This window comes from Jaculus jaculus, chromosome 1 (assembly GCF_020740685.1).
Source record: "Jaculus jaculus isolate mJacJac1 chromosome 1, mJacJac1.mat.Y.cur, whole genome shotgun sequence".
NCBI lineage: Eukaryota > Metazoa > Chordata > Mammalia > Rodentia > Dipodidae > Jaculus > Jaculus jaculus.
Window position 1 is genome coordinate 321,789,517 of NC_059102.1, and position 27,028 is coordinate 321,816,544.

General features: G+C 44.2%; 2 protein-coding genes and 1 pseudogene across 2 annotated transcripts in view; 1 reads left to right on the plus strand and 2 right to left on the minus strand.

Annotated features, from left to right (window-relative positions):
- The window catches only part of Adss2 (adenylosuccinate synthase 2), a 49,782-nt gene extending 37,648 nt beyond the window's left edge, over positions 1-12,134 (minus strand). Inside the window, exon 1 of the mRNA XM_045141558.1 lies at positions 11,848-12,134. Within this exon, the coding sequence (XP_044997493.1) occupies positions 11,848-12,030 (183 nt within the window). The 5' untranslated portion in view covers positions 12,031-12,134. The remainder of the gene's footprint in view (positions 1-11,847) is intronic.
- A 284-nt stretch (positions 12,135-12,418) lies between these two features.
- Catspere (catsper channel auxiliary subunit epsilon) overlaps positions 12,419-27,028 on the plus strand; it is a 117,515-nt gene continuing 102,905 nt past the window's right edge. The window contains exons 1-2 of the mRNA XM_045133045.1: positions 12,419-12,547; positions 23,398-23,446. Of these exons, the coding sequence (XP_044988980.1) occupies positions 12,498-12,547; positions 23,398-23,446 (99 nt within the window). The 5' untranslated portion in view covers positions 12,419-12,497. The remainder of the gene's footprint in view (positions 12,548-23,397; positions 23,447-27,028) is intronic.
- LOC101610214 lies at positions 22,022-22,248 on the minus strand (annotated as a pseudogene).

Sequence of the window (27,028 nt, forward strand, 5' to 3'; positions counted from 1 at the left end):
CACTGGCACCTCTTTGCCAATTTGGGAGAAGTTTTCTTCTGTGATTTTCTTGAAGACGCCTACTATGCCTTTGGAGTGAAATTCTTCTCCTTCTACTATACCCTGAATTCTTATGTTTGATCTTTTCATAGTGTCCTGAATATCTTGAAATTCCCATTTATACTTTCCTATTAGATTGTCTTTCTCTTTGTTGGATTGTATGAGATCTTCCACTTGGGTCTTCTAGTTTAGATATTCTGTCCTCTCCTTCATCCATTCTACTGGTGAGGTTTTCTATAGAATGTTTTATTTCATTGACCGTGTTCTCCATTGCTAGTAATTCTGACTGGTTTTTATTATTTCTATTTCCTTACTTATGTCTTGTATTGACCTCTTTATTTCATTAAATTGGTTTCCTGTGTCTTCTTTGATTTCCTCTTTCATTCCTTTCATTTCCTCTTTGACTTCTTGGAACATATTTATAATCATTCTTTTGAAATCTTTCTCAGGCATTTCCTCTAACTCATTCCCACTGGAGGTCATTTCTGATGCATTAATACTTTTTGGTGGATTTATATTATCTTAATTTTTGGTGTTTCTTATGTTATAATGTACATATTTTTATATCTTGGATTAATTTAATGCTTGGATTTTCTAGTTACCTGCAGTATTATTAGACGTATCAGTCAATCTGATGTTATATATCTTCAGGATAGGAGCTTAAGGTGCTAGGTGTGGCTCTTAAGACTCTCAGAGTATCTACTGAAGTGACCCTAGGTGTTGGGTTTGCCAGCTATAAGAGTATTCAAGTAGCTGAGTGGAACAAAACACAGGCAGATTCTAAAATTTAACTAAACAATATACGCATTCAATGAAAAACAGCAGAGGACGCAAGAGTAGGTATTATGACAACCAGATCCTCTAACAAAGTCTCAATCTCTTAGGGTGTGTGATGCCCCACACCCTTAATCCTGTCACCTAGGAGGTTAAGATTTCTAGTTTGTTGAGGGTTCCAAATCAGCTTGTGACCAAGTGAGACCCTTCCCTAATGTACAACAGAAGAGGAAACAAAGTTACTATAAATTAAAAAGCAACAAAATAACAAGCCCAAAATACAGCTTGTTTAAGAACGACAAATCTGACCAGCCATCAGATTTAACATATAATTTATCCTGGTTTGGAAGGTGCAATTAGCACTTCTGGTTCAGGCCTATATGCCAGGTTTATTTGGCAGGTACTGACCTGGTGTAATCCCAGTTATCTTTTGGGATGGTTTTGGTCTCAGTTATGCTGCACTCCTGCTTGGGTCCCCCTTTGGTGCACTGTGGGTTCAAGTAGGCTGGCTGGATTGGTTGGATCACGGCACTGGTCACCAGTGCTGGGTGCTGTGAGCTCCCTTCCCCTGGTCTCTAGTGCTTGCTGGAGCTGGGGGGAGGGGGGAGGCTGTGGATGGTGGCTCTAGTTCTCCCACTGGTCCGTGTAATCCTCTACCTCGTGATCTGCTTGTCTTGTTCACTGCCGTTCTCCCTTCATGTTTCTTGAGTTTGCAAAGAACTCCAGTGTGAGTGGAAAATCCCCTCACCTGGCTGCTTTCTGTGGCTCAAGCCGAGCCCTGCAGCTGTCGCCCCGCAGACCTGGTGCCACTGCTACTGGAGCTGCTTCTGCCTGCCTGTGTGGGCTCTGGATCTCTCCTACTTCTCTGCTGCCATTGGTAATTTCTTATACACCTCATGTTTTAGTAGAAGAGTGTATTTTGCTGGGGTTTTTTGGCTTTTTCTCCTCTGGGCTGCTTTGGCGTGGTTCCTATGCTGACATCTTAACCAGAAGTCTTTTTTTTAATATCCAATTTATTCGAGAGGCAGACAGAGAAAGAATGGGCACGCCAGGGCCTCTAGCCACTACAAATTCCAAATGCATGTGCCATCTTGTGCATCTGGCTTATATGGGTTCTGGGAAATCGAATCTTGGTCCTTAGGCTTTGCAGGCAAGTGCCTTAACCAGTAAGCCATCTCTCTGGCCCCCTCTTTCCATTCTTTTTTTGGGGGCAGGATTCGAGGTAGGGTCTCTCTCTAGGCCAGGCTGACCTGGAATTCACTATGTAGTATAGGGTGGCCTTGAACCCATGGTGATCCTCCTTACCTCTGCCTGCCAGAGTGCTGGGATTAAAGGCATGTGCAACCACGCCCAGCTTCCCTCTTTCCATTCTTAAATGTGTTCCTGCCATGGCAGAGGAGACAGAAGCAATGTGCAACCTATTATCAATGTCATGAACCCAAAACAATTGAATCACTTCTAACTGTAGAGGCACAAGTGTTAAGATAACAATTCCATGTACAAGGCCCAAAGGTATTTCTTCAAGCCTCGAAGACATTCTCTTTTCATTGTCTGCTTGCAACACATGATCATTACTGTAATCCCAGGGCTCAAAGTGAATCAAGGAGTCAGGGTCACTATATGGATTAGGACAGAATACAGCAAGTCTCAGATCCCATGCCCTTGAACTATTTCAGCGACCAAAAAGGATGCTATTTCTGTGCAATGTTCAAGCATCTTAGGAACCTAACAACGTTTTGAGTCCATACTTAGTATTGATACCTTTCTTAATAACCAAATGTTTCCAGACAAAATGTGTCACTATTCACCAAAACTTATCAACCAAGAGCAATACAGCACACTTTTACGAAACCATTCACAGCTATAATCAGCTAGTGATTCCAAATAGACAAGGTTAGTAAGTGAATCATATTAAGCTATTTAGTAGTAACCACACACACTAGACAGGAAATACATAAAGGTACCTAAGTTTTTTCTTAGCAAAGATTTCCAAGTGTTCAGTCATCTTTGGAAAGCCTAAAAACACCCACTCCATCTTACATCATTTTTTTTACCTTCCAGTTTCAGATGTATATATAAATGTCCCACAAATGATGACAGTCTCAGATCCTTTGAAATTTCAAATATGAAGTACCTCACAATGAGAGCAGAAAAGGACACTGCCTTGGAGGATCTTAGGTTCCTAAATAAAAAGGGCTGACTCGTGAAACCAAACTCAAACTTCTCACAACCTTACTAAACCAGGTCATGAATGGAAGAATGGAGTTATGGAAAAAATAGTACAATGATGTCATGCAGGTTTTCATAAATGCCTGACAAAACATGTATGATGTACGTTTTTCTTAAAAACATGTTGAAATTGAACAAGGGATCTCAAGTCAAAAGTGATTCTAGGGCTGGAGGGATGGCTTAACGGTTAAAGCACTTGCCTACAAAGCCAAAGGACTCGAGTAAGATTACCCAGGATTCACATAAGCCAGATACACAAGGTGGTGCAAGCGTCTGGAGTTTGTTTGCAGCAGCTAGAGGCCCTGGCATGTCCATTTTCTTTCTCCCTCTCCCTCTCTCTCAAATATGTAAATAAAAATACTTTAAAAATAAATTTCCCTTAAAAATAAAAAAAGTGATTCTAAGCCAGGCGTGGTGGCACACATCTTTAATCCCAGCACTAAGGAAGCTGAGGTAGCAGTATTGTCATAGTTTAAGACTACCCTCAGGGCTGGAGGGATGGCTTAATGGTTAAGGCATTTGCCTGCAAAGCCAAAGGACCCAGGTTCCGTTCCCCAGGACCCATGTCAGCCAGATGCACAAGGATGTGCATACATCTGGAGTTCATTTGCAATGGCTGGAGACCCTGGCACGCCCATTCTCACTCTCTCTCCCCCTCTTTCTCTGTCAAATAAATAAATAAAAATAAGATAAGATAAAAACCAACCTAACAAAAATCAAAACAAAAAATCTTTAAAAATACAAAAGAGACCACCCTGAGACCAGTGAATTCCAGGCTGCCTTGGACTAGAGAGAGACCCTACCTCAAAACCAAAAAAAAAAAAAAAAAAAAAAAAAAAAAGTGATTCTAGGACCGGACAGATGGCTCAATGGCACAAGCTGGCACATGTGTCTGGAATTTATTTGCAGTGGCTGGAGGCCCTGGCACATCCATGCTCTTTCTACTTGTCCCCTCCAAATAAATAAAAATAAAGTGATTCTAGGGCTGGAAAGAAGGCTTTGTGGTTAAGGCACTTGCCTGCAAACCCAATGACCCACGTTAAATTATCCAGTACCCACTTAAAGGCAGATGCACAAAGAGGCACAAGCATCTGGAGTTTGTTTACAGAGGCTGGTGGCCCTGGTGCGCCCATTCTGTCTCTCTTCTTTCTCTGTTTGCAAAATAAATAGTGATTCTAGTGCTGGAAAGATGCCTCAGTGGTTGAAGGTGTTTATTTGCAAAGCCTGACACCCCAAATACAATTCCCCAGTACCCATATAAAGCTAGGTGCACAAAGTGGCACATACATCTGGAATTTGTTTTCAATGGCAAGAAGCCCTGGAACATACATTTATATTCATTCTCTCTTTCCTTGCAAATAAAAATATTTTTTTTCCAAAACAGTGAATCTATCAGGTGGGCAGACAGCTCAGTGGATTAAGGTGCTTGCTTGTAAAGTCCAGGGCCTGGATTCAATTTCCCAGCCACCCAGATAAAAGCTGGACCAGCCAACATTCATTTGCAGTAGCAAAAGACCCTGGCATGTCCCAAAACAAGCACACACACACAATCTGTCCATCTATCAGTCATCTATCTGCCTCTTTCTCCCTCCCAAATAAATAATAAACTATTTTAAAAGGGATTTTAGGCTGGGCATGACAGCATGCACCTTTAATGCCAGCACTCAGGAGGCTGAGGTGAGAAGAACCCTGTGAGTTCAAAGCTAGCTGGGCTAAGTGAGAGCCTGCTTCAAAAAAAGAAAGAAAAAGGTGGGTGTGGTGGCACACACCTTTAATCCCAGCACTTGGGAGGCAGAGGTACGAGGATCACTGTGAGTTCGAGGCCACCCTGAGACTACATAGTGAATTCCAGGTCAGCCTGGGCTAGAGAGAGACCCTACCTCAGAAAAAAAAAAAAAAGAGGAGGAGAAGGAGGGGGAGGAGGAGGAGAAAAAGGAGGAGAAGGAGACGAAAAAGAAGAAGGAGGAGATGAAGAAGAGAAGGAGGAAGAGGAGGAAGAAGAGGAGGGGAGGCAGGAAGGAGGAAAATAGGGAGGGAGGGAAAAGAAAAATTAAAAAGGATTTTAAATGTTTAACATGAACAAACCCCTCTTTTTTGAAGAACTACCATGGGGGGGGGGGGGCTGGGGAGATGGCTCAGTGGTTAAAGGCACTTGCCTACAAAGTTTGAAGGCCTGGGTTTGATTCCTCAGTACCCACATAAAGCCCGATGCAGCTGGGCATGGCGGCACATGCTTTTAATCCCAGTACTCAGGAAGCAGAAATAGGAGGATCACCATGAATCTGAAGCCACCCTGAGACCACATGGTGAATTCCAGGACAGTGGGGGCTAGAGCAAGACCCTACCTTGGAAAACAAAAAGAAAACAAACAAGCAACAAGAAAAAGAAGAAAAACACATAAAGCCAAATGCACAAAGTGGAAAGTAGCACATATGCCTGGAGTTTGCAGCAAGTCATCTTTCAGCACCCATATACATTCTTTCTCTCCTATACAAACACAAATAAAGGGAAAATACACAATGCATTCTTTCTCTCCTATACAAACACAAATAAAGGAAAAAAATACGCACACACCCACCAAGGACCATCTTACTTTTTTATCTTGTTTTTAAAAATAATTTTAGGGCTGCAGAGATGGCTTAGCAGTTAAGGTGCATGCCTGCAAAGCCCAAGAACCCTGATTTGATTCTCCAGGTCCCATGTAAGCCAGTTGCACATGATAGCACATGCGTCTAGAGTGTGTAGTGGCTACGGACCCTGGCACGTCCATTCTCTGTCTCTCTCTTTAATAAATAAATAAATCTTAGAATAATTTCATTTTATTGCATTAAGTATCATTAATCACTGCAGCCTGGAGTCAGAAGAGCAGTGACATTCTTTTTCACTTACTCACTTTTCACTGTCTTCCCCAGACAGTGATACCCAACACTTTAGTGTTCCATTTTTGCAGTTTGAGGAAAGGTTTACTATGTAACCATGCTGGCCCAGAACTCATACCTGCTGGGATTACAAGCATGCAACACCATATGCCTCTTACTACTGATAAAGTATTTTAATAACCACAAATCTTCACTTAATATTGTTCATTCACACTTTAATATCTTTAATATCAAAACCTGAGATGGTTCCCAAGAGGTATAGTTCACTCTTTATTTTTTTATTTTTCGTTTTTTCACAGTAGGGTCTCCCTCTAGCCCAGGCTGACCTGGAATTCACTTTGTAGCCTCAGGGTGGACTCAAACTCATGGTGATCCTCCTGCCTCTGCCTCCCAAGTGCTGGGATTAAAGGCATGCACCACCACGCCGGGCTTTACCAGTTCACTCTTGAGTCACCACAGGCAAGTTTTTCCTGGAGATACTTGAATCTAGCCAATCAACCTACTTATTCCCACCTGTTGCAGTCAGGGTCCCACTGCTGGTATAAATCACTCAACCCAGAGCAGCTTGTGGGAAAAAGAGGTGGCTTACAGACTCAAGGGGAAGCTCCATGCTGGCAGGGAAAATGATGGCACGAGCAGAGGATGGACATCACCCCCTGGCCAACATCAGGTGAACAAGAGGGACAGTAGAGTGTGCCAAACACTAGCAAGGGGACACTGGCTATATAACACCCCTAAGCCCGCCCCCAACAATACACTGCCTCCAGGAGGCGTTAATTCCCAAATCTCCTCCAGCTGGGAACCTAGCATTCAGAACACCTAAGTTTATGAGGGACACCTGAATCAAACCACAACCACCAATCTGAAAGAGCAGATACCTCTAAGAACTCTCACTAACAGCAAACTAACTAGTGAACAACCTGGGATGTTCTCAATGCATGACCAAGCTGAAAGAACTGCTAATACTTCAACGTTCTGGGAAATGGCCTGGGAGGTCATTTCAGCCTAGCTAAGGCCAAGTCATTAATACTAAAGTATTTCCTTTTAAACGATCTTTCCTCTTTTCCGATCACATCAAGGAGAAACATTTCTCATCACTGGTATGTCCTTTATACTTCACTACTAATGAACTAACAACTATTTTCATTCACAGCCTTCTGCCAAGTACCAACATTTAGCTACAAATTAGTATGAGGTCTTTTCATTGTTTGTGGGGCAAGCTTTCATAAACAGCAAGTGATAGAATATACTTTTCCTTATAATTAATTTTAGTTGGTATCTGTATTACTTTAAAGTCCTGGAGGGTGAGGAGAGACACAGAGAATGGGATTACAGTACTAGTTTTTCCAGATGCACGCCTATCACGGTAACCCAGACCACAGCAGCCAGGTTTGCCTTCTCCAAGAACAATACGTGGGCCCTGGCTTGGGGCAGAATAAAGTACAACAGCCTCATCAACTCTGTAGCTTCTGCGTAACAAAATAAGAAACAGGGCTGGAGAGATGGCTTAGTGGTTAAGCACTTGCCTGTGAAGCCTAAGAACCCCAGTTCGAGGCTCGGTTCCCCAGGTCCCACATTAGCCAGATGCACAAGGGGGCGCACGCGTCTGGAGTTCGTTTGCAGAGGCTGGAAGCCCTGGCGCGCCCATTCTCTCTCTCTCCCACTATCTGTCTTTCTCTCTGTGTCTCTCGCTCTCAAATAAATAAATTTTTAAAAAAGTAAGAAAACAAAGTACAGCATTTTACTTTGCAAGGTTCTCGGGGAGAACAGTAATAGGCTTTCCACCTATTTTGAGCTGTCAAGGAGCCTTCTGGTTCCCTACACACTAGCACCTTCTCGGGCCCTCCCTAGTAACAAACATGTTTACAGAGCAGCTGTCCTGGAGACTGGGAGCTCCTAGTGGGCACAATCTGGCCTTTTGCAGCTGTATGGCTGCAGGACAGTGTTCTCCTGTGGACACTGATAGTTGTTTCTTGGGTGAATCACCAGTCTGGGGCTGGTCCTGTACTAATGCGTCTCTTTTCCTTAAAAGACATATTGACCTTTTTAAAAGTAAGGCAGTACAGTTGTCCTTTGATCCAAGTCCTATGCACTTATTTATGGTTCTAAAGTACCTACAATGTATAAATAACTGCCCGTAAATCCTGAATCAGAAAGACAGACACAGGCCTTTAGTGCTATAACAATGAAAATGCTGTTAGCTTTGCAGCCATTTATTCCAAAAAGGGATCTTCCATGTTAAAATATGTAGTAGAAGAAAATGTCAGTGCTCTCCTGCCTTTTTCTTTTTGGCATGGGAGTTCCAAGGTAGGGTCTCCCTCTAGTTCAGGCTGACCTGGAATTCACTATGTAGTCTCAGGGTGGCCTCGAACTTACAGCAATCCTCCTACCTCTGCCTCCCGAGTGCTGGGATTAAAGGTGTGCGCCACCACGCCCAGCTCCCTTGCCTTTTTAAAACCTATGTAAGCTACATTTGATATTGGGAAAAATTCCTTATTTTATGACTCTATTCTTAAACTATGGATTCAACACAAACATAAATAAATAAGCATATATATATGTGTATATATATACACACACACACACACATACATACATACATAGTACTTCTGGACAAACATGCTATATAAAATTTGATTTCAGGCTAAAGAGAGATGGCTTAGCAGTTAAGATGCTTGCCTGTAAAGCCAAAGGACCTAGGTTACAGTCCCCAGGTGGCGCATGCTTCTGGAGTTCATCTGCAGCAACTGGAGGCCCTGGCATACCCATTCTCTCCCCAACCTCTCCCCACCCCTCTTTCTCAAATAAATAAATAAAAACAAATATTTAAAATTTGATTTCATGGCATAAATAAGGAAAAAGCCAGGCATGGTGGCACATGCCTTTAATCCCAGCACTTGGGAGGCTAAGTAGCAGGATCAACATGAGGTCAAGGCCAGCCTGAAACTACATAGTTAATTCCAGGTCAGCCGGGGCTAGAGTGAGACCTTACCTCAAAAACAAAAAATAAATAAGGGGAAAAAACCTTAAAAGAACATAGTTTTATTAACAAAACCTTTCTTGAATGTACATTTTAAATTACTATATATTCATTGTACAAAACAATAGAATTCATTAGGACATCTTCATACATATATAACATATACTTTATTTTCAAGCCCCAAATTACCCTGTCCTCTGCTCTTCCCAAATTGTTTTCCTTCTACTTCCATGTCTTTCTCCTTAATCTTCCTTCTATATGTGAGAGAAAACATTCCATATTACTCTTCCTAAATTTGATTCATTTAAATTCCATCCATTTTCTGTACATTGTTTTTGTTCTATTTTTTTCAATGTAGGATCTCACTCCAGCCAAGGCTAACCAGGAACTCTGTAGCTCTAGCCTGGCCTTGAACTCACAGCAATCCTCCTATCTCTGCCTCCTAAATGCTGGGATTAAAGGTGTACACCATTATGCTGGGCCATTTTCTGTAAATAATTTTGTTCTTTGTGCTGATAAAACAACCCCACTGGACACACAGAACTTGAAGCATCAAACAAAGCAACTAACCCAGGCTTAAAATGCTTTTCCTACCATTGACTTTTTCCAGCCCTCTATTCATCATATTCAGTTAATTCCAACATTCCAAACCAGGCCTTTAATCCCAGCACTGAGGAGGCAAAGGTAGGAGGATGAATCACTGAGTTTTCAAGGGCAGCCTAAGACTACATAGTGAATTCCAGGTCAGCGTGGTGGGCTAGAGCAAGACCCGACCTCAGGAAGGACGGACGGAAGGAAGGACGGACAGACAAAAGAAAGAAAAAAAGAAAGGACAGAAAGAAAGAACTCACTCCAGGATAAGGAAGCAGCTCATGGTTAACCCCACTTGCTACCAACCAAAGGCTGCCATCCCAGATTTGATTCCCCAGTACCAACATAAAGCCAGATGCACAAAGTAGCACACGCATTTGGACTTCATTTACAGTGACAGGAGACCCTGGCATGTTCATGTGTGCACTCTCTCCCCCGGCCCACTTGCAAATAAATAATTTCTTTAAAATGATTTTTGCCGGATATGGTGGAAGACTGCCATGAGTTCGAGGTCACCCTGAGGCTCATAGTGAATTCCAAGGTCAGCCTAAGCTAGAGTGAGACCCTACCTCGAAAAAAAAAAAAAAAGACTACTTTCCTGATAGTAACACCAACAGTCTACAAAATAATTCTAAAAATTTTCAAAGGTATATTAAAATAGCTACACCACCTTAGAACCTACAATGTAGCAGGACCTGGGTACTGTTTCTACATAAAAGGATGTCAAGAAGAATGACAGAAGACAGCCAAGCCTTCAGCCTCTTCCCATCCAGCACACCAGATCTGATTAAGACATAAGGCAGAGCTGGGTGTGGTGGTGCACCCCTTTAATCCTAGCACTCAGGAGGCAGAGGAGGAGGGATTGCCATGAGTTCGAGGCCATCATGAGACTACATAGTGAATTCCAGGTCAGCCTGGGCTAGAGGGAGACCCTATCTTGAAAAAAACAAAAAACAAACAAAAAAGGCAGATGAGGGCTGAGCACTCCTTGGGGCAGGTGGGAGTGGGGAAGAGTGCAGAAATCCAATCGCAGCACATTTAAGAACACCATTAAATAAGTATGTTGAAGAACTGGTCATAAAACGGCCCAGCTGACACAAGAGTGATCCTACTTAAAATGGGCAAGGTAGATTTTTGCACACAAAAAAGAAGGAAGAAAACCCACCCTCAGAAGATGTTGGAATATAACATTTTACAGACCTATAACTTCCTTGTTTCTTCATGGGATTCAATGTTAGGTAGAAAGCTTCCACTCAAGGGGGCTCACTACTAACTTGGGACCACCCACAGCAACCCATCATCATCACACTGCGCCACACATCTTGAGAAACAAGGGGTGTTCTTACAACCTAAACAAGCTGCAGTTAACTTCAAACACTACATCTTGTTTTCAGTGTTGGAATTGCTCATCTAATTCTAATTTTTAATCTGTGAGACATCGGAGAGCCTTCCCCTAGGCCTACGCTCTAGGCTGCTTCAAAGCAAACAACACATAGGAAGAATGCTCACACTGAAAACCACGTGTCTCCCGGTAGGAAGTACATTACCACTCCATTTCCCGAAAGTGAACTTTCGGTGTAACCTTCAACTATAAATATTTCTAAATATCCGATTTGACATTCCATGTATTTTACCTGACTCACTCCTCCTTAAAGGTGGGGATTCCTTCTTTTGGAACCAATGAGTAAATAATTTTCCCTTAATATTAACTTATGAGGTGCAGAGTAACACACACTCACACAATGAGTAAATAATTTCCCTTTAATATTAACTTATGAGGGACAGAGTAACACACACACACCTCCTATTAACACTCTAAAAAGCCCAGAAGAGGGTTCCGATGTCAACAAAGTGGTCGGAAAGAGGCAAAGCTCTGCGTGCCCGAGGCCTGCAGGTGAGGCCGTGGTGAGTGTGGATTTCAGGGAATTTCAGGATCATCTCTCTCCCTGGGCCGCCTCCCCCCCCCCACCCCGCCACCGGTCCTCACCCGGTCACGCCCGCAGTCGGGAAGCAGGCCCCGGGGCGGTAGCTTTCTCAACTCCGCCCGCATCCCGGCCTCACCCCGGACCCAGGGCTGCGGCTGGGCATCGGTCCCCAGATCCCAAATAGCCACCCACTCCCCCACCCCCATGCCCATCCCGGCATCACGCATCTCTGGGACTCCCATCGGCCCACATTTCCCCCAGAACCACCGCAGCCGTGCGCCGGGCTCCAGGTCAGGGCGGAGGGTATCCCTGCCCTCCCTCCCGCCATTTCTCCACCTCCCCGCAGCTCGCGGCAAACCTCAAGGTGACACCTCGCCTGGGCCGACGACGAGCCCGGGGCTGTGGGCCCGAGCCTCCCGCGTCGCCTCACCTGGCAGCGGCACACGATGTCGGCGTCCTGCGCCAGCAGATCCACCACCTTCCCCTTGCCTTCGTCGCCCCACTGCGCGCCCAGCACCACCGTGACCCGGTTCCCTCCGGGCCGCGCACTGGCCCGGCCGCAGTCACCGTTGGGCAGGGAAGATGCCGCTGGGTTGGGATCGGAGAACGACATGGCTCCGGGGAGGCCAGAAGAGCCCGGAGGAGACGCGGACGGCTAGCAGTGCGGGAACCCAAGCGCTCTACTGCCGCCAGCCACATGCGGAGGAAGAAGGAGCCAGGCGCCGGCCCCGCCCCCGCCCCCGCCCCGCGGGCCGCCACCCTCCCGCCAGGCCCCGCCCCGCGCTCCGCCCGCCCGCTCAAAAGAGCGACTCGGACCGCCTCGCGCAGGCCGCCCACCGCAGAACAACCCCGCGGGCTCCGGCGGCGGCGACGGCGGCGACAACTGCCACCACCCCGGAGCCCAGACCACACCTCTTCCGCGGCCTGGCGCGCCGCACGCCATAGCGAAGCGCGCGAGAGGAAAAGGAGCGGAGGGGGCGTGGTTATCCGGACGCCACGCCCACCAGCCCTCCTCCGCCGGCTTTCAAACTGGAGACGCGCGCCGAGGTGCTGGAGGAGCGTCGGACTACAACTCCCAGCATGCAACGCTCCGTCAGGCCGCGACGGCGCGGGGCTGTCAGCCACTGCAGGTTTCTAAGAGCCGGGTTTTTTGTTTGTTTGTTTCTTTTATTTTGTTTTCTGGGTTTAAAGATTTGTTTTTGTTAAGCAATGAACTAGCATTAAAGAACTCAAACGAGAATTTTTTTAAGTACAGGGAGGTTGGAGTGGGGCCGTAAGTTTAGAAGTGAACTCCAAGGCCCTGACTGAAATACAGACTCAAAAGCAATAGAAGTAGAAGACCTTAAGCCAGGAAATCTACAGATCAAATAAGAGTCCTAGCCCTTCTCATTTTACACGTGGAAACAGAGGCTTAGAGAGGAGTCAATTACCTCCTTCATATAGTATGTGCAGATGTAAATGTACTTGGGTTGTTTTTGAAGATTTTTTTGTCTTTAATTTTATTTATTTATTTACGAGGGAGAAACTGAGAGAATGGGCGTGCCAGAGCGTCAATCACTGCAAATGAACTCCAGACGCATGCACCATTTTGTGCATCTGGTGTACTTAGGGCCTAGGGAATCAAACCTGGGTCCTTTGGCTTTACAGGCAAGTGCCTTCACCACTAAGTCAACGCTCCAGCGGTGTAGTTGGGTTTTTTGATTCCCCACACTCATATTCGGAAGGTTATACTTACCTCTCTTTCATAGGATTTGTCCTCACCCAGTCACACCCCTTTTTTTTTCCTCTTGCTGTGCCAAGCATTAAACCCAGGACCTCATACTTGCAAGGCCACTACGAAATTTCTCCTGAACCTCAAGCCCTTAGATAGGACTTAAAAGCAAGTACCCTCGCTCTAGTAGGGCCCAAAATGTGTGCAGATAGTCTGTACTCAGGACTCAAGTGAACTCATTCATCTGCCTGTATGTTCTTCTCTCTCTCAGTACTTCAATTGTAGCTAGATTCTGGAATATACCTACTGTTGATCTAATGTTCTTTTGACCACAACCCGAATTTACTATGACAATTCTGATAAAAAAAAAAATTTAATAGAGGGCTGGAAAGATGGCTCAGCAACTAAAAGCTCTTGGTTGGAAAGCCTGCCAGCCTGAGTGTGATTCCTCAGTACCCACATGAAGCCAGATGCACAAAAATGGAGCATGCATCTAGAGTTCATTTATAGTGGCAGGAGACCCTGATGAACCCATTTTCTTCCTCTTTTCCTCTCTCTGCCAACAAATAAATAAAATATATTTTAAAAACGATTTTCGTTGGAAAAACACTGGGCTAGGAATAAAGGACTGGCAATATATAGCTCAGCAGGGGGATGAGTACTTGCTTAGCACATGCAAGGCCTTGGATTTGTTATCCAGCACCACAAATAAACAAAAACAAAGTGGGACAAAATCAATTATATGTACTATCTCTCAAATTACATATGCTGCCATATTATCTAATGGTCCAGAGTCCATTTTAGTATTTGCTGTTTCTCCCAAGTACGAAACAGACCAGACCCTGCTTAGATTCTGATATTGGGTCTATTCAGGGTGCTATGACCACATGGCCATAGGACTAGTTCTTTTCTTTGTTTTTCAAGGTAGGGTCTCATTCTAGCCCAGGCTGACCTGGATCTTATTCTGTAGTCCCAAGCTGGCCTCAAACTCACAGTGATCCTTCTACCTCTGCTTCCCAAGGGCTAGAATTAAAGGCATGTGCCCTCCACACCCAGCTTATGTACTGTTTCTATCCAGTGTGGTATCAGTACACATTAAGAACCTGCTACAAACGAAGACTGTTGAGTCCTAGTGATGTAGTTAGGAAATAGAAGGGACATAAGAAAATCCTTCCCTCTCCTGGTTCTGATTTCTGCCTCTGATGACTGACATCCAGGAATTTTTTTTTTGACACCCAGGATTTTTAACAGTATGCTTTCAAAAGAACTGCACTACCCTTTCTGAAAATTTTCAAACCATATTGTTAAACTGGCTAGTGAACCATCCATATCTAACCCACTTGTGAATTGTATATAGGTAAGAATCTCATTAATCATTTTTGTTTTGTTTTGTTTTGCTTTTTAGTTTTTGAGGTAGGGTCTCACCCTAGCTCACGTTGACCTGGAACTCACGCTGTAGTCCCAGGCTAACCTTGAACTCACAGCGATCCTCCTACCTCTGCCTTCCAAGTGCTGGGACTAAAGGCATGCACCACCATGCCTGACTTGATCACTGTTTTTAATGTCTACTACCATTTCCCTCTTCACCTGGAACCTGTACAACGTACCTTGTTAAAAAAAAAAATTGGGAGCCAGGCGTGGTGGCGCACGCCTTTAATCCCAGCACTCGGGAGGCAGAGGTAGGAGGATCGCCGAGAGTTTGAGGCCACCCTGAGAATACATAGTGAATTCCAGGTCAGCCTGAGCTAGGGTAAGACCCTACCTTAGAAAACCAAAAAACAAAATAAAATAAAATAAAATAAAAGACTAATGGAAAGAGGGAAGAGATATGATGGAGGGTAGATTGTGATGGGGAAAGTGGGAGAGAGGAGGGAATTATAATTGTTTATTGTCTATTTTATATGGAAGTTTTCAATTAAAAAAAGTTTAAGAATATCTTCAAAGATAGAATTGAGTGGGTAAGGCTGGAGAGATGGCTTAGCGGTTAAGGCACTTGACTACAAAGCCAAAGGTTTGATTCCCCAGAACCCACATAAGCTAATACAAAAAAGTGGTACAGTGTCTGGAGTTTGTTTGCAGCAATCGGAGGTCCTGGCACACCCATTCTCCCTCCTTCTCTTCCTCCCGTCCCCCATCTTCCTCTCTCACAAATAAATAAATTAAAAATATTTTTAAAAATTCAGTGGATAATAAAAGCAAATAGGGCTGGGGAGATGGCTCTGAGTGGGAGTCAGGTAGCTTTGTTGCATAATTGAGGCTGACTGGGCCCCAAAAGTAAAAAGCAGAAATGTCCTTAAGTCTGCCCTTTCAATCTCCACTTTACTAGAGACCAAGAGAAAGATCTCTCCTTATCCCTTGACTAAAGGAGTTCCCTACATCTGTTTTCGATAAACAACCTGAACCCCTCCTGGAGGGAGGTTTCCTTTCCTAGAATTTAAACCTGATCCTGACATTGTGGTTGGTTAAGCTCAGCCCCAAAACTTGGCATCATGGCTGTCCTCTTGAGCTAGCCCCCTAGCTTAGACTAATCAACCTTGACTCTGGCTCACCTGAGCCTGAAAGTAAGGCCCACCACAATAAGATTATAAGTAATGCTTACCAGGTGGGCAGGTCTCTCTTCGCCAGCTGTTCATTTCTCCTGAACTTCCAGCTTCCGGTCCTGGTAAGATGGGCTGAGATGAGGAGAAAGCCCTGCCCCCCATTGGCTCTCTATCCCCTCCCTCCTGCCTCCCACAGGGCAGGAGTTTTCTGTACTTTCCTCTCTTTCCTCTCTAAATCCCTTGTCCTGTTCCAAGCCTCGTGTTTGTTCTCCCACATGGGCTCAAGGGAAAGTGGGTGTACCCATTTTCCCTTCCTCGGTTCATGGACCCTTCCTCTCCCTTGTATATTCCTTAATGAAACATAAGTTTTATAAATTATCCCTCTCAGTTTGGTTTATCCAATTCTTTGTTTAGAAGCAGACATGAAGTTGGGTGTGGAGGCGCTTTCCTTTAATCCAAGCATTTGAGAGGCAGGAGTAGGAGGATTGCTCTAAGTTCGAGGCTACCTTGAGAGTACACAGTGAATTCCAGGTCAGCCTGGGCTAGAGCGAGACCCTATCTTGAACACCCGCCCCCCAGAAGTTTTTTTTTTTTTTTTTTAAATCACGGATTACTATTCATGTCTGTTTTTTATAAATGTCTCCAGTATGTCTGGGTCCCTGTACAGTATTATCAAGTATTTACTACGCAAGTGACACCTACAGGCACACAAATATTTGAGCTAAAAGATACAAGCATGGTAGTGCACACCTGTAATCCCAGCACTGGAAGAGAAAAGGCAGGAGGACTGGAAGTTCAAGGTCATCCTTGGCTTATGTAGAGTTGAGGCCAGTCTGTGCTAAATATATATATATATATATATATATATATATATATATATATATATATATATATATATATATATATATATATATATGGCCTGCTCGGGGCTGTAGAGATGGCTCAGCTGTTAAGGCATTTGCCTGCAAAGCCTAATCAACCCAGGTTCGATTCCCCACTACCCACGTAAAGCTGGGTGCACAAAGTGGTGCGTGCATTTGGAATTCCTTTACAGAGGCTGATGGCCCTGGCACGCCCATTCTTTGTCTCTCTCTCTCTCTGCTTGCAAATAAATAAAAATATTGAATTATTCTTAAAAATAACCTGCTCATTCAACAGTTCCACCGTCATTTGGCCAATTCACATTTCTCGCGATGGTTTTGCTACCCATCTCCTGGCGGAAAATCGGAGTTTCCAGGTTGCCCGCGCTCCCCGGCGGGCAGCGCGCGAGCCCGGGCGCAGGCGGGACGGTTGCGCCGAGGCCGGGCGGTCGCCATGTCGGCCCTGGGCGTGGCGGTGCTGCTCGGGTGGCTGAGCTGCAGCGTCTCCGGGCTTTGGAGGTAGAAGGACGCGGGCTTCGGGCCCGAGGACCTGGGGGGCGGGCACTGGGCTTGAGCCCACCCCACCCCGCCTCGTCCCCCCCCACCACGCCCGCCCCCCGCGCACGTCCCGGCGCCCTAACCCGCAGGTCCTGGGGACGCGGGCGCTGTTTCCCGCTGCAGGACGGCGGTACCTTCAGGGCGCCGCCTCCAGACCGCAGGGCCCCTCCACAGTCTCGGGGTCTTTGTTTGTAAATGGATTCATAGGTGCTGAGGATTGAACCCCAGCTGCCCACCACCCCCCCCCCCATCGTGAATTCTTAAGATTCGTTTCCTGCACTTGCACCCGCGCCCTGGGGAGGCGGAAAGGAGGGACGGGGTAGCCACCAAGGTAGCTTAGTGGGGGGCTGGCATTAAGGACTTGAGGCGGATTTGTGAGAGTGTGTTCATAAAGTAGAAGTACTGTATAAATGCAAAGAAATGTAACTCCTATGGGAAGTGTTGATTAAGAGAATGAAACATCATAAAGTCCCTTAATGCAAGCCTCAAATTTTTGCTCTTGTTCAGTCTTCAGTAATGGTTGAGTTGAAAGGTTGTTAAATATTTTAGAAAGATTTTCAACATGGATTAAAATATGAGATTAAACAGAAAAGCCACATTCCTTATTCCTTTTGCTATCAAGACAATGATCTCCCAACCCTAACATTTAGACTGCCATGAAACCCATCAAACAATTGCAAAGGTTTCTTTACAACTACAAGGGCTCTTCTCTCTAAGGAGTATGTTAGCGGACAGATGAAGGGACCAAATTATTTATTTATTTGAGAGGGGGCCGAGGGAGAGAATAAGTACACCAGGGCCTCCAGACCCTGCAAATGAACTCCAGATGTATGGGCCACCTTGTACATCTGGGTCTTGGGGAAAATCGAACCTGGGTCCTTTGACTTTGCAGGCAAGCACCTTAACCACTAAGCAATTTTTCCAAGCTAGGACCAAATTTTAAAAATAGCCACTGCCCTGGCATAGTGGCTCACCCCTATAATCCCAGCACTCATTAGGCCCCGGTAGGAACACCTTGGGTCAAAGCCAGAGGACTGGGCAAAGTAGTGAGACTTTTGTCTCAAAAAATTAATTTTTTTTCTTTTTGAAAAATAGCCACTGGGTCAGGTTAGTGAAAAAAAAGTGAAAACATTGTATTCTGACAACTTTGTAAGCCTTCCTTTTCCTTTCTATAAACTGAGGATAATAAATGTTTTGTAAGTTATTATGATACCAGAATGCAGTCATATATATTATTGTAGATTTTGAAAGCAACAGAGTTTTTGTCAATACCTTTGGGGTTATTTAGGTGTTCATGTGATTGACACTCAGCAGTCACTAGCACTTCCCAAGTCCGTTATCTTCCAGCTGGGAGGGGCTCTGAGTGGGTAACCCCCTTAGGGAAGGGGACCAGGGAGTTCTTGCACCCTCAGGGTTGTCAGTTAGGCATCAGGGCAGATTAAATTGGTTACAAGGGCTGGGCCATTTTGGTGAGGTCATAGTGAGTCAGGACTTTTTGGAATTCAGTCTTTGGTCTCTGTCTTCTGGACTTGTCATTAGTGATATTCATTTGGGGCCTATAACCCTAACCACCTACAAAATTGGGGCTAACTTCTAATTCCTATCAATTTCTTTGGCGCTCTCAGCACATGCAAGTAATGGATCAAACAATGATAATTGGGATTAAGGATAGCCTGTGAACTCGGGGAATTTATGAGGGTTTTGTTGGTATCTTTTAAAATATTTTATTTATTTATTTATTTATTTTTGAGAGAGAGTGGGAGAGGCAAATAGAGAATGGGCACGCCAGGGCCTCTAGCCACTGCAAACGAGCTCCAGACACACCCGCCACCCTGTGCATCTGGCTTGCATGGGTACTGGCGAATTGAACCTGGGTTCTTAGGCTTCATAGGCAAATGGCTTAAACTGCTAAGCCATCTCTCCAGGCCATTACTCTTTTTTTTTTTTTTTTTTGAACACCAGATCTCACCAAATGTCTGTCAAGGACCAGATAATAAATATTTTAGGCTTTTCTGACAATAAAAGCTATGCCACATCCATGCAGACCTCTGCCCCAGTAGAAGCAAGATGCTGGGTGTGGCCGTGTGCTGATTAGAAAAAAAAAATGTACCTACAAAATGGTGAAATTTGACTCCCTGGGCACAGTTTGCCAGCCCTGGTCTCCATTTATGATCAAAGGAAATGATAAAGTTAAAATGGATGGTGAGAAAAATATTGGTTTTTTTTCTAATGGCAATCACAAAGTAATATATCTTAAGATATTCTGTTTTTAAAATTGTTTTTGTTCCTTTTTATTTATTTGAGAGCAACAGAGAGAGAGAGAAAGAGGCAGATATATATATAGAGAGAATGGGCACACCAGGGCCTCCAGCCAGCGCAAATGAACTCCAGACACATGCGCCCCTTGTGCATCTGGCTGACGTGTGTCCTGGGGAATCGAGCCTCGATCCAGGGTCCTTAGGCTTCACAGGCAAGTGCTTAACCACTAAACCATCTCTCCAGCCCAAGATATTCTTTTTAAAAAAAATATTTTTTTTTATTTATTTGAGAGTGACAGACAGAGAAAGAAAGAGGCAGATGGAGACAGACAGAGAGAGAGAGAGAGAGAATGGGCACACCAGGGCCTCCAGCCACTGCAAACAAACTCCAGATGCATGTGCCACCTTGTGAATCTGGCTTACTTGGGTCCTGGGGAATTGAGCCTCAAACCAGGGTCCTTAGGCTTCACAGACATACGCTTAACCGCTAAGCCATCTCCCCAGCCCAAGATATTCTTTTAAAGGGTAAAACATGGAGTTTAGGGGGATAGCTTAGAGACAGGGTTCTTGCTTGGCCTTGAATTCAAAAAAAACTAGAAGCTGGGTGTGGTGGCTCATGCCTTTAATCCCTGCACTTGGGAGGCAGAGGTAAGAGGATCTCTGTGAGTTTGAGTCTAGCCTGAGACTGCACAGTGAATTCCAGGTCAGCCCTCACTAAGTGAGACCCAATTGATTTTTAAAATTTTAATATAATGAATTTTATTTTGTTTTGTTTTGTTTATTTTGTTTTTTAAAGGTAGAGTCTTGCTCTAGCCCAGGCTGACCTGGAATTCACTATGTAGTCTCAGGCTGGCCTCGAATCCACAGCGATTTTCTTATCTCTGCCTCCTAAGTGTTGGGATTAAAGGCATGTACTAGCACGCCCAGCAAATTATTTTTAAATTTATTTTATTATTTTTATTTTTTTAGATTTATTTTGAGAGAGAGAAAATGGGTGCATCAGGGCTTTCAGCTCTGTGAACAAACTCCAGTCATGTGCACCCCCTTGTGCGCCATTGCATGCTTGTGTGACTGGCTACATGGGACCTAGAGATTCGAACCTGGGTCCTTAGGCTTTGCAAGCAAGTGCCTTAACCAATAAGCCATCTCTCCAGCCCGAATTTCATTTGTTTTAAAATATTTTGTTTACTTATGAGAGAGAGAGAGAGGAAGAGAGAAAATGGGTGTGCCAGGACCTCTAGCCACTGCAAACAAACTCCAGACACATGTGGTGCTTTGTGTATCTGGCTTACATGGGTCCTGGGGAATCAAGTCTGTGTCCTTAGGCATTACAGGTAAGCACCTTAACTGCTAAGCCACCTCTCCAGCCCCATGACATGTATTTGTTAAATAAAACTCATAGGAGGCCATTGGTTTGGACTGACCTCCAGCACTCGACTCAGTAGAATGAATCAACATGGAATCATTCTTGCTGAAGTTCCCCAGTCCCAAGCCAGAAACTAACCCAAGAAATTGGGAGAGAAAATGGCTAAATTCACAACCAAATCTGTTTCAACCAACATTAATCCTACTGAAAGATAACCAAAGGTTACCTGATGCTGAACAGTCAATGATTTTTCTGTTACTCTGATTCCTGCTCTCCATCTTATAAGTAAAATAACTTTTTTTCAAAAAATTTTATTTATTTACTTATTTGACAGAGAAAGAGGCAAGGAGAGAGAGAGAGAATGGGTACGCCAAGGCCTCCAGCCACTGCAAATGAACTCCAGACATGTGCACCCCCTTGTGCATCTGACTAACGTGGGTCCTGGGGAATCGAACCTGGGTCATTTGGCTTTGCAAGGCAAATGCCTTAACGGCTAAGCCATCCCTCCAGACCAAGAAAAGTAACTTTCAAATGACTGATCCAATTTTATTCTTAGTCCCTTTCTCAGCCCCTTTCATTGGAACAACCTGGCATCCACTCTGCTTACTAGAACACTTAGCTCAATTCTAGGACCTGGAATTCACTAAGCAGTCTCAGGCTGGCTTCGAACTCACAGCAATCCTCCTGCTTCTACCTCTCTAGTACCGGGATTAGAGGCGCGCTTTTGAAATGGTCTCACTGTGTAGTGCAGGTTTATCTTTCTGCCTCAGCCTCCTGAGGGCTGAGGTTACAGGTGCATACCACCACATGCAACTCAGCTTCAACTTCTTTACACATTTCACTGATAGTCTGGGAGCTTTCTTCTTCCTTCTTTCTTCTTCTTCTTCTTTTTTTCTTTTTCTGGTTTTTCAAGGTAGGGTCTTGCTGTAGCCCAGGCTGACCTAGAATTCCCTCTAGTCTCAGGGTACCCTACCTCTGCCTCCCAAGAGCTGGGATTAAAGGCATGCACCACCACGCCTGGTCAAGATTTTTTTGTTGTTGTTTTTGTTTTTCGAGGTGGGGTCTCACTCTAGTCCACCCTGACCTGGAACTCACTATGTAGTTGCAGGGTGGCCTCGAACTCACGGCGATCCTCCTACCTCTGCCTCCTGAGTGCTGGGATTAAAGGCATGCGCCACCACGCCCGGCAAATTTTTTTTTTTTTTTTTTGCAGGTTTTCTTGAGTTTATTGAAAAGAAAGGTAAGAGAAAATAGGGATGGATAAAGAAAAGAGGTGAAGACAGCTGGATGTGGGCCTCTTATCCACAGGCCTCAGCAGTCCTGCCACGGGTCTGCCCTGTTCTTTCGCATCAAAAAGTTGATCTTTCAAGCCATTTCCATGTTGTAGATCCTCCCACGTGCCATAGCTTTCACGGTGTCGGCGGCGGCAAGGCTTCTCATGGTGTCGTGAGGATTCTGTTCAGAGTCCAGTATGCACCTTCCGTCTTCCCTTCCTGCACCATCACAGTCCTGGCAATGAACTTCAGATGTTTTGCCATGACCTTGTATTTAAACTCTTTACTCTCCTCACCAGCGCCCCAGACTTGGCCTGGAGCGCCCCAGACTCGGCCTGGAGTGCCCCCTCCCCAGCCCTGATCAAGATTTAAATGTTATGTTTTGTTAATTGCTTCTTAATCATACTGTTTGGCAAAGGGCATGTACATTTGATGTCTATTGGAAATTTGTTGATATTTGGCTCAGGGGCCACTCCATAACCATTTTTTTTTAATAAATGTTCTGTGTGTGTTTGAAAAGTGCATGTTTTCTCTAGTGGTCTGCTAGGTCTATGGAGCCAGATTTATAATGAATAGAATGATCTTCTTGGTCCCTAAAAATGCTTTTGGTCTCCAAGGCAAATTCCATCCTACATTAATATGGTTCATGCTAAATGTCATGGGCTTAGACTTTCTGTGGAATTCCTTTACTTTCTGCAGTTGCCACAGTAAATGGTTTTAGCATGTCCTTCTGTTAAATGCCCAGGACCATGGCTCTAGTAGGAGAAATAGGTAAAGCACCTAAGAGAAAATGGCTCACCTAAATGATACAGACTGTAGGTTGAAGAAAGAGGAAGAAGTGAAATCAGAAAGGGACTTAACTATTGAGAGGTAAAGGTTAAATAATTTTGAATTGGAGAATCAAACCCAAGGCCATGTATATATAAGGCAGGCACTCTACTAGCGAGTTATTCCCCCTGCTCATGCCTCTTTAACTGTGAAGAGGGGGTAAGGTGGTAAACACTAGAAAGATCGGGAAAGATACCTTCTTAGAGTCCAAGAGTGCAGTAAATGTCCGCAATCCCAGCACTTGGGAGACTGAGACATCATCATATAGCACAGGCTAACATGAAACTGCATGGTGAGAGCCAGGCCAGCCAGGGCTATGTATAGCAAGATCCTGACTCAAAAAACAAAAAGAAAAAAAGAATGTCTATTTCCTGTGTCACATCAGTATCTTCATGTGCTGAGCAGCCCCTAACATTCCTAGAGTGATGGGTAGTGGTCACTGAGAACCTCAATTTTACCTCTGGATTTGGGTTCCAGGAAAGGTTAAACTTGGAAGCCTAAGTTTGCTCCTCACCAAGTATAGAATCTCTTATGTTTGGAGGAGAAATGAGTGTTAATACTCACATTTTCCCTTTTCCTCTACAGGTATCACACTAAAAGCCTAAACTATCACATTTTTAGTACCAGGAGTACTGTAAGTATTGAATTTTTTTTTAAATGACCATTTTTGAAACTTCAAGCAAAATCTACTAATAATACTCTACTTTACAGCTCCACACCACTGTTTTATTTTTAGTTTTCTATTATTATTTCACTTTCTTTTCTTCTTTTTTTTTCAAGGTAGGGTCTCTCTGGCCTAAGCAGACCTGGAATTTACTATGTAGTCTCAGGCTGGCCTCGAACTCACAGCGATCCTCCTACTTCTGCCTCCTGAGTGTTGGGATTAAAGGCGTGCACCACCATGCCCAGCTCTATTTTGCTTTCTTTATCCCATTTATCATGGTAATATAGGTGCCCTTTCCAATACTTGTCGTCAAATATGTATATAATAAAAATAAATAGTGTTCTTTTCTGTGTTTTGTGGTTTAATGTTCACAAAATTGTATTATGAAACATATGTATATGGTAACTATTGTCTAAACTATTAAGAATGACAAAGAGAAGGCCAGGCATGGCAGCTTTAATCCCAGTACTCGGAAGGCAGAGGTAGGACTGAGAGTTCAAGGCCACCCTGAGAATACATAGTGAATTCCAGGTCAGCTTGGGCTAGAGTGAGACCCCACCTTGAAAAACCAAAAAAAAAAAAAAAAAGAATGAGAGAGAGTAATAATTATTGTTCAACAGATGTAAATTCATACTGGGCGAAACCCAGAGCTATCTATACAACAGTAAATGTAGGGTAAATCTCAGTCTCCATATTACTTTTTTGTTTGTTTGTTTTTCAAGGTAGGGTCTCGCTCTAGCCCAGGCTGAGATGGAATTCACTATGTAGTCTCAGTGTGGCCTCAAACTCACGGCAATCCTCCTACCTCTGCCTCCCAAGCGCTGGGATTAAAGGCAGGTGCCACCATGCCCGGCTTTGTGTTACTTTTTTCACTTGTTTGGTTTTGTTTTTTTCAAGGCAGAGTCTCACTCTGGCCCGGGCTGACCTAGAACACACTCTGGAGTCCCAGACTGGCCTTGAACTCCAAGTGATCCTCCTTCCTCTGCCTCCCAAGTGTTAGAATTGAAGGTGTGCACCACCACGCCCAGCTTACTTTTTTATTTTACTTTATTTTTTTGGTTTTCCAAGGTAGGGCTTCACTGTATTTCAGGCTGACCTGGAACTCACTATGTAGTCTCAGGGTGGCCTTGAACGCCTCCTACCCCTGCCTCCAAGTGCTAGGATTGATTAAAGGTGTACATTACCACCATGCTCAACAGCTTACTTTTTAAAATGAATACTATATCTAGTTCATTTCTACTTAATACTGCCTAATTGCAATTACAAAAGTGTGAATGATACTGTATTCATATATTCTGGGCTGGAGAAATGGCTTAGCAACTAAGGAGCTCGCCTATGAAGCCTGGGACTGACGTTCAATTCCCCAAAACCCACCTAAGCACTCAAGAGGCAGAGATTGGAGGATTGCCATGAGTTCAAGGCCACCCTGAGAACATAGTAAATTCCAGGGCAGTCTGGGCTAGAGCAAAATCCTACCTCAAAAAACAAAAAAGCAAGCAAACAAACAAACAAAAAAAGAGGGTGAAAAGACAATTTACAGAATGGGAGAAGAACTTTGCAAATCATTTACCTAGTAAGGAACTTGTCCTTAGGACACATAAAGAATGATTATAATTCAATGATGGACAAAGAATCTGAGGTTGGGGACATGGCTTAGTGGTTAAAGTGCTTGCCTACAAAGCCAAGGACCCAGGTTTGCCTCCCCAGGACCCACATAAGCCAGATGCATAGGTGATGCATATGGCTAGAGTTCATTTGCAGTGGCTAGAGGCCCTGGTATGCCCATTCTCTTCCTCTCTCTCCCTCCATCTCTCTCTCTCTCTCATAAGCAAATAAAATAACAACAACAACAAAGAATCAAAATTTTTGTTTGTATTTTTGAGGTAGGCTCTTGCCCAGGCTGACCGGCATTTTTTTTTTTAAGGCAGAGTCTCACTCTAGCCCAGGCTGACCAGGGACTCACTCTGTAGTCCCAGGCTGGCCTTGATCTCACAGCAGTCCTCCTACTTCTCTGCCTCCTGAGTGCTGGGATTAAAGATGTGCACCACTATGCCCAGCCCAATTGCTTTCTATTTTATTTTATCTTTTTAGTTATTCTTCTATTTACTTATTTGAGAGATTGAGCTAGAGAAAGAGGGAGAGAGAGAATGGGCACTCCAAGGCCTCCAGCCACTGCAAAGGAACTTCAGACTCATGTAGCACCTATGCATCTGTCTAACATGGGTACTGAGGAATTGAACCTGGGTCTTTCGGCTTCACAGGCTAATGCCTTAACTGCTAAGCCATTTCTCCAGCCCCAAATTACTTTTTATTTTGTTTTAATTAATTAATTAATTATTATTATTACTATTTTGTTTTGTTTTGTTTATGTTTTTCGAGGTAGGCTCTCACTGTAACTCAGGTTGACCTGGAATTCACTATGTAGTCTCAGGTGGCCTCGAACTCACAGTGATCCTCCTACCTCCGCCTCCTCAGTGCTGGGATTAAAGGCGTGCCCTACCACACCCAGTTGCTTTTTTTTTTTTTTTTTCCGGTTGCTTTTTTTTAAAAATATTTTTATTTACTTATTTGCAAGCAGAGAGAGGAGAGAGACAGACTGAGAGAATGGGTATGCCAGGGCCTCCAGCCTCTGTAAATGCACACCAGATGCATGTGCCATCTTGAGCATCTGGCTTTATATGGGGAATTGAACCTGGGTTTTTAGGCTTTGCAAGCAAGCGCTTTAACTGCTGAGCCATCTCTTCAGTGCCCCCCTGCCCAATTGCTTTTTAAATGAGCAAAAGATCTGAATATGTATTTTGATATTCAAAAGATAAGAAGATATTCAAAAGGTAAGAAGCATATTTCCTATCAGGGAAATGCAAACAGTTCTGAAGCTCTACTTCTCACCAAATCTAGCGACTATAATCAAAGAACATAAATATTGGAACCCTCATACACGTGAAATGGTGCAGTCACTTTGAGACAGTATGGCAAGTGTTCAAATAGCTGAGCATAACACTGCTGATGTGAGCCCTCCATTTCACTCATAGCTATATAAGTAAGAGAAAACATGTCCATATGAAAACATGTAGGGGAACATTCATGGGAGCATTGTTCATAGTAACCCCAAAGTGGAAAACACCTAGGAGTCCAGCAGCTGGTAAATAGGTAATAAAATATTGCATAGCCAGATAATTAAAGATTACTTGTAAATAACCTTTGTAAGTACTGACATGTTTTCTATTTTTCTTCCTTCCTTCCTTCCTTCCTTTCTTTCTTCCTTTCTTTCTTTTTGGTTTTCCAAGGTAGGGTCTCACTCTAGTTCAGGCTGACCTGGAATTCACTATGTAGTCTCAGGGTGGCCTTGAACTCATGGCGATCCTCCTACCTCTGCCTCCCGAGTGCTGGGACTAAAGGCATACGCCACCATGCCCAGCTTTTCTTTCTTTCTTTAAATATTTTATTAGTTATTTATTTGAGAGAGAGAAAGACAGAGAGAGAGAGAGAGAGAGAATGGGTATGCTAGGGCCTCCAGCCACTACAAATGAACTCCAGAAACATGTGCCACCT